Raw genomic sequence first — 13,038 nt, forward strand, 5'->3', positions numbered from 1 at the left:
CCTCACTGAGAAATGGACTTTCACACCAACGAGATACTAATAATGAGTAATTTGTTCTTTAAGTAGCACTCTTAACAATAAGCTAATAACTGGCCCAGTTCAATTGAGTCGTATTTTCCCCAAATGATGCATTTTATTCACTATTAAAAAAAACACAATAATTCTAAGAGTAAATTGGTCTGCTCTTAACCTCTCTGGGGAAAAAAGGAGGAAGGAGAAATCAGATTTGTAAATCATTCGTTCTAACCTGAACAACGGGGCATTTCCAGGTTTAGGTTTATTCCAGCTGTAGTGGGAAGGCACTTGAAGATAAAGCTCAGCAAGGTTGGGTTTTTCTTGGGCCTCTTCGCCAGGAGAGTCCTGGTACGTGTCCAGACCAGGCTCTCCCTGACCGATCAAGAGGCCAAGGTGGCTACTGGTTGTCCTCCTGGTTTTGGAAGGAATGTCAAGCTCCTGGCATCCAGAAATGAGGAGTGAGCCAAGGGCAGTGGCAGGGCTTCCCACCCATGTGTCATCAGTCACACTGCCCCTTGGAGAGGTGCCTGGAGTGGGGCTTGGTGAGTGATGGGGAGAGGGTGAGCGAGTATGGGGCTCAGCACCGGAGTGGCGTCTCTTTCCACAAGGGGATGTTGGTCTGGATGATGCCCTATGAAAGGAAATTTATTTACCAAATTTTAGAGCTCTCAAATGATTTCTGTTTGTGAGAGAGGTATTTTTTTTAAATAGTTGAATACATTTTCATAAAGGCATAAATAGTAATGCTGGTTCAAAATAACTGCGTGGATCATTAGTGTGATTCATGTTTCAAGCATGGGTCTTAATGAACATTAAGGAAAAGTCAGCAGTTCACAATGGAAGCAGTTAGTCCATCAACAACATTAACAACTATCCAATCTGACTTGGCATACGTGACCTGAAAAGATCTCAAATCACACTCTTCAACAAAGATAAAATTCAAAATGAATCCAGAATGATATAAGACTCACTGTCACTTATTACTGACATTTTAACTCATCTTTTAAAAGTCACTTTGATCAGATTTTAAGACCAGCGGTGTCCAAAGTCCAGCAACTCTCAACAACTGGCATCTGCATGTTCTACTTCTCTCCCTGGTGGTAGTAAAAACCTCCTCAGCATGTCAGTGTTCTTCTTTGGCCTTCTAATGAGCCATCATTTTATCCAGGTGTGTTAAACCAGGGAGAGAACTAAAACATGCAGGATGCCGGCCCTCCAGGACCCACTTTGGGCACCACTGTTCATGACTTTACATAATTTGTATCTGTTAGTTAATATTGACAGATGAGGCACAACCTTTTACTTAGGAGGCAATTATTTTTCAAATCTCAAAATTAACTGTAGTAACTTTGGCTGCCTCAGTTGCTTGATATGTTTATTCTTGACTTGGGAGTTTACGCAGGTGTCAAACTCCAGTCCACAAGGGCCACTGCCCTGCAGCTTTTAGATGTGCCTCTGCTGCACCACACCTGAATAGAAGAATTAGGCCATTAGCAGGACAATACACAAGAAGGAGGTAATTAAGCCATTCCATTCCAGTATTTTGTACCTGTGGCACATATAAAAACTGTAGGATAGTGGAGTTTGACACCCCTTATATAGCCAGAATAACTTTCAATACCAGAATAATACATTAACGACTTTGGACCGACTTTGTGTGTCCAAAGTCGGTCCTCGAGGACCGACTTTGGACACACATCCTGCGTGTTTTAGTTCTCTCCCTGGTTTAACGCACCTGGATAAATGATTGCTCGTCAGAAGCCTAAGAAGAACATTGACTTGCTGAGAAGGTTGCTACTACCACCAGGGAGAGAAGTAAAACATGTAGGATGCCGGCCCTCGAGGACCGACTTTGGGCACCCCTGCATTAACGGATTCACTCCCACTGTGGGATGTAAATCCATACGCCACATTAACTAGTGTTTATATTTATACATATCAGATGTTGCAGTGTAATGTACAGGGTTTCTGCTAGTTTAAGAAAGTCAGATTTAAGACTTTTTAAGATATCTTGTAAAAGCCACTTTGATCAAATTTAAGACAACCTTTTACTACAGAGGCAATTATATTTCAGATAGGGTCAGATTTTTTTTTGTGGAAAGCTTTTTTTTTTTAACTTGAATCAAATCATTCTTTATATTAAAAAAATTGTATTTTGTTAAATACTTTTTATGAAGGACACTACTTGTAATGAATAAAAATAAAACTGTGTAACACAATTGTTTGAAAAAAAAAAAAATCACAATGCAATCTGTTCTTCTTAACCAAGAAGAACAGAGAGGGTAATGATGCACACTGCCTGAAAAAGATGATGAAAACAACAAACAAGTGGATCTCCATATGGAGGTGAAGCTGACTGACCTGGAGGTAGGCCGGCAGCTCAGCCAGTTCTCCTCTGTGACACTAGTGCGAGGGGAGTGACAAGGTGACTGTCGGGGTGACTGATAGGGTGACAACACTGGATTGAAAGCTGACGGATGCTGGTATTTCTGTTGCCAAAGCTCCACCCCAAATGCCCCTCCCCTGCAACCTGGTGACCCCAGAGCTAGGAGTGCAGGGTCTTGTAACTCTCCCTCCACATCATCATAACCGTGGGAGAACGATTCACAGGATGACAGGTCAGACATCCAGCTTCTAGAGGAGAGGCTGCTGCAGGGACTGGGGCTGAGTGCAGTTTCACGATAGCAGGCATCCAGAGGCAAGTAGAGCTGGTCTCTGGTCCACAGTGGCTCAGGATAACCTCCTTCTGCACCACCTAGTGGCAAAACCTCCAGGTCATTGCCAGGCTCGATATGATTATGAGCAATGGACGTGATTTCAATGCTTGGGCAATCAAATGCCCTGAAGTTCTGCTGGAGGCCACAATAGGGTCTGTGAGAAAGGCCATCAGCATGATCGTAGTCAACTGTGCCAGGTAAACATGGAAGGTGGCTCTGCAGCTCCGGACTACAGAGCTGCTCAGTGAGAGCCTGAGTGGAGGGAGGTGTCTTCACATCCAGAGCTAAAGCTGTGAAATAGAACAAAGATGTTCAAAAATAATGAATCTCAAAATTAAATCAAGTGTTGCAGTAACTATTTCTACCTCAATTTCTTCATATGTTTATTCTTTGGTTGGGAGTTTAATGTGTTAATGTCCATTAATTAAGTATAACCCCTTCAAAAACTAACATTCACTCACACTGTGGGATGTACATCCATACGCCATATTAACCAGGGTTTATTTATAAATATCAAACGTCCTAGAACAGCGATGCAAGCAATGGAAACCAAAGTTAAATTATTTGTTTGTTCCAGAAAAATTTGCTTTTAAAGTTGATTCTTATTTAGGCAGACTGACAATTATGTGACTCTGCACCAGTTAGCTGTATGAATAAACTTAACCTTCAACCTTTTTTTTATCTTGAAGGTTAAATAAGGTTGACAATCATATCACAGTTGTATTCTCTTACATGGGCTGCACAGTGGCGCAGTTGGTAGAACTGCAAGAAGATTCTGGGTTCAATTCCCAGCCCAGGGTCTTTCTGCATGGAGTTTGCATGTTCTCCCTGTGCATGTGTGGGTTCTCTCCAGGTACTCCGGCTTCCTCCCAGTCTTAAAATCATGACTGTCAGATTAATTGGTCTCTCTAAATTCCCCCTAGGCGTGAGTGTGTGCGTGCATGGTTGTTTGTCCTGTCTGTCTCTGTGTTGCACTGCGACAGACTAGCGACCTGTCCAGGGTGACTCCGCCTCTCGCCTGAAATATTTGCTAGAGATGGGCACCAGCACCCCTCCAAACCCCATTAGGGACAAGGGTGTACAGAAAATCGATGGATGGATGGATTCTCTAACATGTCAAGCTATCATCAATATAACAGTTACACTTCCAGTAACAAACTCTTATTTTGAAAATCCAAATGGGATACTTCTGGTGCCAAATTAAGCCTAATTCACACAACAGGATTTTTGTCCAACAATCTTAGAGCGTTCTGTGTTACATTATCACTTCATCCTGTCCTGTGTGGAGTTAAAAGTGATCTGATCTGGTTGGTACAACATCATGACCAATCCCACCTAAAATCTAAGATATTCAATATGCTGGATTGTCTTGGCCCAAATTAAACTATATTTTAAGCACTAATTTTGCAATAATAAAGAATTGGATGCTGTAATTAAAGATGTCCCTCAGGTTCTGATAAACAAAGGTCAAGGATTTTTACCATGACACATAATCAATACTTTGGTAATAGCTACTGATTTTCTAGAATTATATTTTATTAATAAATCATTCAGGACCTTCATTGTTCCAACAGACTTTCCCTTCCCTCTGAAGAAGAAATATATACTTAAAGAGTTTTCACATTTTCAAAGCATCTGTGAGAAAATCAGATGCAGTTGCTTAAAATGATCCACACTCCCAAAAGCCAAAGAATTCAATTTGATGTAGAAAAAAAGTAATGCATTACTTTTTCTTGCAATTATTCATTTCAAGTTTGGGAACATCTTGATAGTTGGACGTTGTCTAATAAATATACCAGCTTTGTCTGAATGCTATGCTATCCTGGTATGTATTTTTAAAACAGTCTCACACACACACCACATAATGTATGCAAAATATGTGTGTATGCAAAAAAGGTGTTAAGGCCCCAACTGTGATCTGCCTCACCAGCTCCACTGCCTCATGCATAGACCTCACTTTGCAGGCTAAAATAAGCTCGGTATGGTGCAGCAGCTACCTTCCTGTTGGGTCAGTGTTCCTCAGTTCCGGTCCTCAGGGGCCACTGTCCTGCATGTTTTAAGAGCACTTAAAATAGATCTTCCATAGTGAAGCAACACTTCTGTCACACTGATGACTTGAATAAGAAAGTGATTAAAAGGCTTCTGTAATATTTTGAATCAGGGGTTCTGGAACAGAGTCACATCTAAAATTTGCAGGGCAGAGGTCCCTGAGGACCAGAATTGAGAACCACGTACCATGTTTTAGATGTTATGTGAAACAAGGGGAAAAATAGCGGCGGGAGGTAATTGACTAAACCAGGTGGGTGCCTCAAAGCAGTTAGAAAACCAGGAAGTAAAACCAGCCAGCAGACATGCTGGGTGTCACACTGGTTCACTGCAGAGAACCTGAAAAACAGGCAGGCTAGAGACAGACGTGCAATCCCTATCTTTATGGACTCATCTACTTATTTGTTCAATCATTCACTTGAATCGTTAGAAGAGAAGAATAAGAAATGCTCCTTCATATAATAACATTTTCCTTTTTTCTTCATCTTATAAAACTTTGAACTAACTTTTGTCTGACAGACAGACAGTAGTTAACACTGTTGCATTGCGGTGAAAGTGCCCAGGGTGTGAACAGAGAAGGTTTGCTCTGGATCCTGTGGCTGCCCGTCACAGTCCAAACAAAGCATTTCCAACATATCTTATCTTTGCTGGTTTATTTATTTCATTTATTGAATTTTGCTTTATTGGGGCCTGCCATAGCAATGCATAGGGAGAGCAGTGACTGACTTCTGTCACTGCCTCCATGCATTGCTATGGCAGGCACCTACATCCAATAGAATGTCTGGATATTCAGAGAATGCATTCAATGCATTCTCACTACTAGTATTTCATTATTTCTTTATTATCAGTGAGAATGCATTCAATGCATTCTCACTACTAGTGTTTCATTATTTCTTTATTATTATTATTATTATTATTATTATTATTATTATTATTACTAGAAAAATAGCTGTTCCTACCGAAACAGCCATGAGAATGCATATTTGCAGAATGACTGCAGCAGAAATGCAAGAAAAATTAGAGAAAAGCGTAAGAAGTAGGAAAAAGCAGAAGAAATTGAAATAGTTGAAACAGTGAAACGTAGCAAACAGCAGAAATTAGCTGAAGCAGAAATTAGTACACATCCAGAAATATTTGAAGGAGTGCAACTTAGCAAAACAAAGGGCATTAAGGGCCAAAGAAGCATATTTGCAGAATGATTGATGGAGAAATATATGAAACTTGAGAACAAAGAATAAGTAGGAAAAAAGCATAAGAAAGCTACAGTCATACATTGTATAAATCATTTGCCAAGTAGTGAAACTTATCAAAAGGTGTTGAAGAATTCAGCTGAAGAAGCAGAAGTTTGTGTGCAACATTAATTATTTTAAAAAGTCAAAAAGTGAAACAGAGCTTAAAAAGAGCATAATTAGCACAAGAGAAAATTAGTGCAAAACCAGAAATAGTTGAAACAGTTGAACAGTGAAACAGCAATAAGCTTAAATTAGCGGAAGCAGAAAAACAGAAATATTTGAAGGAGTAAGACAGAGCAAGACCAAAAGCAAAAAGGGTCAGAAGAAGCAGAACATTTTGATATATGAATTGCTAAAATTGATTAAAGATTGCTGAAGACCTTAGAACACATGTGTCAAACTCAAGGCCCGCGGGCCACATGTGGCCTGCCATGTAATTTTATGTTTCCCGCCCCAGCATTTTATAGACCGATGATTGACTTAAAATAGGTTTTGAGCACGAATTGACTACAAACTACATCTCCCATAATGCATTCCGATTGTTACCAGCCAACATTATTGCTTCTCGCCACTAGAGAGCAGCAGAGTCCCCTCAAGCTGCTTATTGATTTTCCCAGCGAATAAAACTTAGATATCGACAAGCTAACATCAAAACGTCCAAGAAAAGAAAAATCGATTACAAGTAAGACTGTGAATGAAGATGTGTGTGAGTTGGTGTCAGGGCGGCAGGTCGCGCTAGTCTTTTTTTTTTTGTTATCCGTTATCTTGAACATAAAAAAAATCGGCCATGTACTATTTTTATCCGTGAAATTACAATCATATTAACATCGGCTATTTAGTCGCATTTTATGCAGTTTAGTTAATATTCACCGTGAATCCAGATCCCACCACAAATTAAGCAGATAAATGCATCTATATTTTTCTCTTAGTGACAAAAACCACTGACTGAGGCCCCAATAACTTTTAATAAATTAAATTAAGCAACTTCACTTAAATTAGCATCGCTTCACCCGCTGGGGTCTGAACGCACTTCCTCCTGGTTCCCATCTGTAGAAAAATCTGCGCTAATTCATCAGTCAATTGGATCTGTCTGATCCAAACAGATCAACTGAACTCTGTGAGTGTTTTACCCTGCACAGTCCGGTGTGAGCTTTTACCAGGATTTTTTTTTTTTTTTTTTTTTGCGTGGTTTCGCTTCTCCGAAACGGACAGATGTTACGTCTGCAGCTCCTCCAGAACGCCGCTCTCCTGGGTAACGTGAACCCAGAAGGCTCAATTTGTTAAATCCGCTGGATGAGTTACTCCCAGCGGTTTCTAAGTCTTCGCAGCGGCGGAGCCGTGTCCGCAGTGGTTGAGCAGCGGACTGCGCATGTTACAGTCTAATTAACTTTTGCATGTCATTTATCTCCTCAAGATAAACTGCCGGCTCCTCAAATGGGTTAACACGTTGCATTCTCTGGTCTGTAATGGAGACTTGAATTTAACGCTCCATTTCAACCAAAGGTTTGTAATGCGCTTCCTAACCATTTTTTATTTGTAAGTATTGATTTTATTTTACAGCCATTTGGCCAAGTTTCTTTAGAACCATTTGTATCTGCTAATGACATCTTCAATACATTTTTTGATCCCAGGCTTAGTTTATGGACCGAACAGACAGAAACAGTTACCATTATACATTTTGAACTGTTGATTTTATTTTTGTACCATTTTTTTAATGGTTCAAAAATACATTTTACACTTTTAAAGTGTTGATTTTATTTTTGAACCCTTATTTATTTTGAAGTGTTGATTTTGTTTCTGTACCCTTATTTATTTTGAAGTATTGGTTTTACTTTTCAATTGTAAACTGTTGATTTTATTTTTGAAACTTTATTTTGAAGTGTTGATTGTGGTATAAGTATTTGACATTGTTCCATGCCAATGGTTGATGTTAGTCTCTAACAAAATGTGGATCATCTACCAGGAACACTATAAAGAGCATGAGTTTCTGTAGTGTAGTGGTTATCACGTTTGCTTTACACGCAAAAGGTCTCTGGTTTGAAACCAGACAGAAACAGATTTAGTTTTTTCTATTCATCACAGGTGTTTACTAAAGGTCAACAAGGGTTCTGTGGCGTCATGGTCTGTACTCTGAATCCAGGCAGATGCCTGGATTCAGATGAGTGCAAGCCTCAGTTGAAATTTTCATGTTGCATCTCACATCATCAACTTTGGAACCTCAAACTTAAACAAAGCAGACAAGTTCAGTTCCTGTAGTGTAGTGGTTATCATGTTTGCTTTACATGCAAAAGGTCTGGTTCGAAACCAGACAGAAACAGTTTTTGTAGGTTATGCATCTCTTGGGGTACAGTGAGACAACAAGAGCCTTCCTCTTTCATGATGGTTCATTTGCCAATCGACTTCAATGTAGGCTTCTTTGAAATCAAAGCTCATTATAAGCCTCTACAGAACTGAATTAGGGAAGTCAACCTTTTGTCTGGGGTGTGTTTTAGCAGAATGCACTTCTGATTTGTACCGTCAATGTGGCCTGTTGAGGGTGGCCAATATGCTGAAGTGGCCCTTGGTGAAATTGAGTTTGACACCCCTGATCTAGAGAAACTCATCCATGCATTTATCTTTATCTAACACACACCTGTTTGAAACAGTATAAATAAAACATTGATAAATATTCAGATGTTTAATAATGCCACCAGACAAAGCGTTATGCTTAAATTGTTGACCATGTCTTCTATGACTGTATTTTTATGTTTTTATGATGTAAAGTACTTTGAACTGTCTTATTAAAATGTGCTATACAAATAAACTTGATTGATTTTACCAGAGTACAAAACTAACTTAGAGAGGGGAATGAACTAGTGAAAAAGACTAACATCTGGACTGATGAGTTTGTGTAATGCTTGGAGGATTGCTATCACAGTAGAGGCAGTAATGTTAGTGGAAGCCTGTATGGGGATGTAGATGAACTCATGGATGTAATCCGCTTGTTTGGTGGCCTTCTGCAGAGATGTGATTATACCAAGTAGGAAGATCAAAATCTCCCCAAATAACAAACAATTGTTTAAAAAAATCAGTAAAAGCTAAAATGAGAGAGAATACCTTATAAACCTGGTCAAAATCAAATCACATTAACATACAGAGCACTAAAGAGCCAGGACCCAGATTACTTATATAATCTTGTCACAAAATATACTGGTGCTTGCTGTCATTGTTCAGAAAGCATGTGTTTGGAAAACATCCATAACCTCAAACCTACTAGAAGCTGTGGTTGGATTTCCAAAAAAATTTGGAAAAGGCAGAATCATCTCCTGCTTGTTTGTTTTGGCCTAATTAAGGAACTTAATCATATGTTTTGCTATGTGCAAAGTTGGTGTGGCATCAAAAATGGCATCGAGTATTTTTCTTAGGCTTAGTATCAATTTTGAAATTTTTGTTTTGTGTCAACTCTACTCCAGGAACACCATAGATAGACCATAACCAGATCAACTTGACGCATTATATTCTATTCACAACCAAGTGTATAAGACTCAAATAATCAAAACTGTCAGGATGCCTGGACAATTGGTTTTAGTGACCAAGGCAGATTATCAGCACCCCTTTCACAATGGAGACTTTTACAACACACTTTTATAATATAATCCAGTCATTCTGCAAAAATTCCTCAAGCACGTTCCCACCAGAACCCAAATTTAAGTACTTGCAGTTTTAGTTTCATGTTAAGAACATTCGCTTCTTAATTCCAGTCCTCCTACCCCTTGTTCTGCATGTTTTAACCCTTGTGTTTAGAAATGGGGTTCAACTGACCCCACACACGTAAAACTTGTATCATTTGCCACAGTCCTCTACGTTTGCCTCAGTCCTCGCACGCACAAGGGTTAAAGGTTATGTCTCTATTTCAGAACAGCTTATCCTAATGATTGCATGACCTCTTCTGCAGTCATCAAGTACTCAGAAGCCTGTTAATCACCCACATATTCAATCCAGGAGTTTGGCAGAAAGGGAACACCTAAAATATGCAGGGCAGGGGGGCCTGAGGACCGGAATTGAGAAACACTGGCCTAATGAGTCTAGATTTGTCATTATGTCATTTCATAATTGGCTATGTCATGTAACCACATCGACCAGAGTTCTAGACCAGATTCTTGCACTGGGTACCACATTGCATTTCACATCACAGTTTTACAACTTCACTTTTATTTCTTAAACACTGTCCGTTAAGGCAATATAAACTTATATATGTTTAATTAACAAGCTAGTGAAAAAAGTTATTTCTTTGAAGCAGTTCAATAAGCTGAAATTTAAACTTAAAAATCTGCAAAGAAAAACAAAAGAAAGCAACATTTTTTTACTACGTTCAAGCCATTTTCCATACGAGTTCAGACTTGAACTTAGTGAAGGGAACTTTATTTGTTGCTAATATTGCAGGCAACTTAAATCTAGACCAGTGTTTCTCAACCCTGGTCCTCACCGACCCCTGTCCTGCATGTTTTAGGTATTTCCCTTCTGCAACACACCTGAATTATGTCTGGATAATTAACAGGCTTCTGCAGTACTTGATGGTCATGCAATCATTTGAATCAGCTGTTCTGGAATAGAGGCATATATAAAACATGCAGAGGAGGAGGACGGTGAGGACCAGGATTGAGAAACACTGATCTAGACCATCATCTTGGCTTTGTCTGATGATCTGTCTACTCATGCCTGCTGCTGAAAGGCAGAACTTAGGTAGTGCATTTCCCTTAGTATGTAATGTGTTTTATAGATGAATTGTAATTTCTTAACATTTAAATTAGAAATGTATTATAATCAGTCAACATAGTCAGGGGTTCCCCCAGAAATCTTGCTAAGCCCGTTGGTGGGGGCGTCGAGGCGGTCCACCGGTGGTCCACAGTGTTTTTGTATTAAAAGATGTTAAGTTGACAGAAAATATTAAAGTATTACTGTGTAATTATATGTTACAGGAAAACATCTCCAGTGAAATGCTATTTAAACCTGCAACTAGTCTAAAAACAACAAATTTGCACTTCTGTTTAATCCATATTAAGTCAACAGCTCCGTCGGGCCCCCAAGAGCTTCAGGGGCCCCATAAATGCTAATATTTTAAAACAGACCACAGATACATAAATGTAACACTTATTTACTGAGATTATCAATGCTGTTAAACTTTATTCAATTTCAGCATACATAAATTAAAAGATTTTAAATTGTTTAATATTTAAATGCAAGATTTTAAGGAACTGGCAAGTTTACTTTGTAAAACTTCAAAGAACAATATTCATAGTTAGAATGTTTTGTTACCATAGCAACAATCTGATGCTGTGACTTTAATCTTTGAATTTACAAATATAAATTAGTAAACTACGATTATAACTTATTGCTTTTTAGGCTGGCCAGTTACACTACTCCCTTCTCCCATATTTCACTAAATCAAACACAGAAGCTGTTAGAGGTGCTGATGATTGTAACAGCTAGAGGGGCCCCTAAATCAAAGTCTGCGCAGGGCCTCATGCAACCTTGGACCGGCCCTGCACAATGAGTAAATCCACTGCACTGCGCACAGATGCGCAACAAACGGGAGTTTTGGCTATAGTAGCTCTTCCATTTCGTGTCTGTTGAGTTTTAATTGTCAGAAACTATTCTGGTTGGTCAAGTTCATGGGACTCGACTGTGCCTTACGGTTTTGCTCTGTCAACTGTTAAGAAAATAAATTTAAGATAAGCTAGTTTTAAAATCTAACATGTCTTGATTCAAATGGCCTAAATTGTGGTTTTAAAATCAGTAACTTATTCTGGCCAATTAACCTTTATGTTACCTGTAGTTATGGTTTGCTAGGATCGTTTGAACTGCCTTTTGTCTGTGTGGGAAAACAATACAGGAGAAGTTGTAGCTTTTCACACTCATCTGTGAAAAGCCGTAAACACGGCAGGGGTTCCTGTCTTCAGATAAAGGGTCAGAGATAGCTCCTGGTTGGAGGAGCAAAGATACGCCTTATTTGAATAAATGAAAGAAAAGAAGATAAAACTTTCTACACAGAAGTAACAAATCAGATTTTGCTCTTGCAACTTCTCCAAAGACGTCTTTGCTTTTTGTTTGTCGTTTCCATCTTTTGTCTTTTTCTCTCTCAGGTAAATTCATGTGTTGTTTGTGCTCTGAGGTTTCTGATGTTATGTGATGTGCTTTTCTGGTGATAGTATGCATCTGTCTTGAATAAATGCTGATTATTGTGACGCTGTTATCTCTGTGTGATCTCAGTCCTTGCGCACAGCATTTTTCTTAACCCGGTCATAGATTGGATTTAACGAGTCAAAAGGTTTTTAAAGTTCAAGAATTTTTCCTCTCCTAACACAACCTACCTCATGTACAAGCTGCTTAATGTGCTAATGTCCCAAGAAAGCCTTTGAGTGGCTCAGTGGCTATGCTAACTAGCCTGAGCATTCAGAGCATAGCAGAGAACAAGCGGGAGGTTGTGAGTAGCACCAACACAAGCATGAGTGACAACACAAAAATGATTTTAATTGGTGGTTTCTGACCAAGCTGAGTCTTTCTGTAGTTAGCACTGGGAGAACTGGCAGAATGCAGAGGAGCTCAATTTTTTTCTCACAAATTATCTGTCTCATACATGTTTAACAAATATGTAAATAAATAATAATAATAAAAAGTTACATACCCCAGCTTTAACTACACTACTTTTTTCGCAAAACAATTCAAATAAACACTTTCACTGTGATATCCAAGCATTCTGTTAGGATTCCAGGTTAAGTGTTTTTGAGTTCTGATTTATTCTAGTTTGATTATTCTGTGTCCCTTTGCCTTTTGTTTAGATGAGTCCTGTTTCTGTTTTACTTTAGCTCAGTCCTTCTTAATGTTTCTAGTTATGTTTATTTCTTTTTTCTAGTTATTCTTAGTTACAGTTTTATTATGTTTCTTTAGTCCAGTCATTCTTTAGTGTTAGAATTATTTCCTCGTCCCCAATGTTCTCTCTGTCTCCTCAGCCTGCTTCCTGCTCTCCTCTCACACCTGCAACTCATTAG

The 13,038-nt window shown here is 39.0% G+C and overlaps 1 protein-coding gene across 1 annotated transcript in view; it reads right to left on the minus strand.

Annotated features, from left to right (window-relative positions):
* LOC106911734 (nuclear factor of activated T-cells, cytoplasmic 3-like) overlaps positions 1-13,038 on the minus strand; it is a 34,586-nt gene that overhangs the window by 20,757 nt on the left and 791 nt on the right. The window contains exons 2-3 of the mRNA XM_088006612.1: positions 2,377-3,022; positions 248-646 (exon numbers count right to left, since the gene is read on the minus strand). Of these exons, the coding sequence (XP_087862738.1) occupies positions 248-646; positions 2,377-3,022 (1,045 nt within the window). The remainder of the gene's footprint in view (positions 1-247; positions 647-2,376; positions 3,023-13,038) is intronic.

The sequence above is a fragment of the Poecilia mexicana genome, unplaced genomic scaffold (assembly GCF_051168715.1).
Source record: "Poecilia mexicana isolate PSO_F unplaced genomic scaffold, ASM5116871v1 scaffold_6, whole genome shotgun sequence".
Taxonomy (NCBI): Eukaryota; Metazoa; Chordata; class Actinopteri; order Cyprinodontiformes; family Poeciliidae; genus Poecilia; species Poecilia mexicana.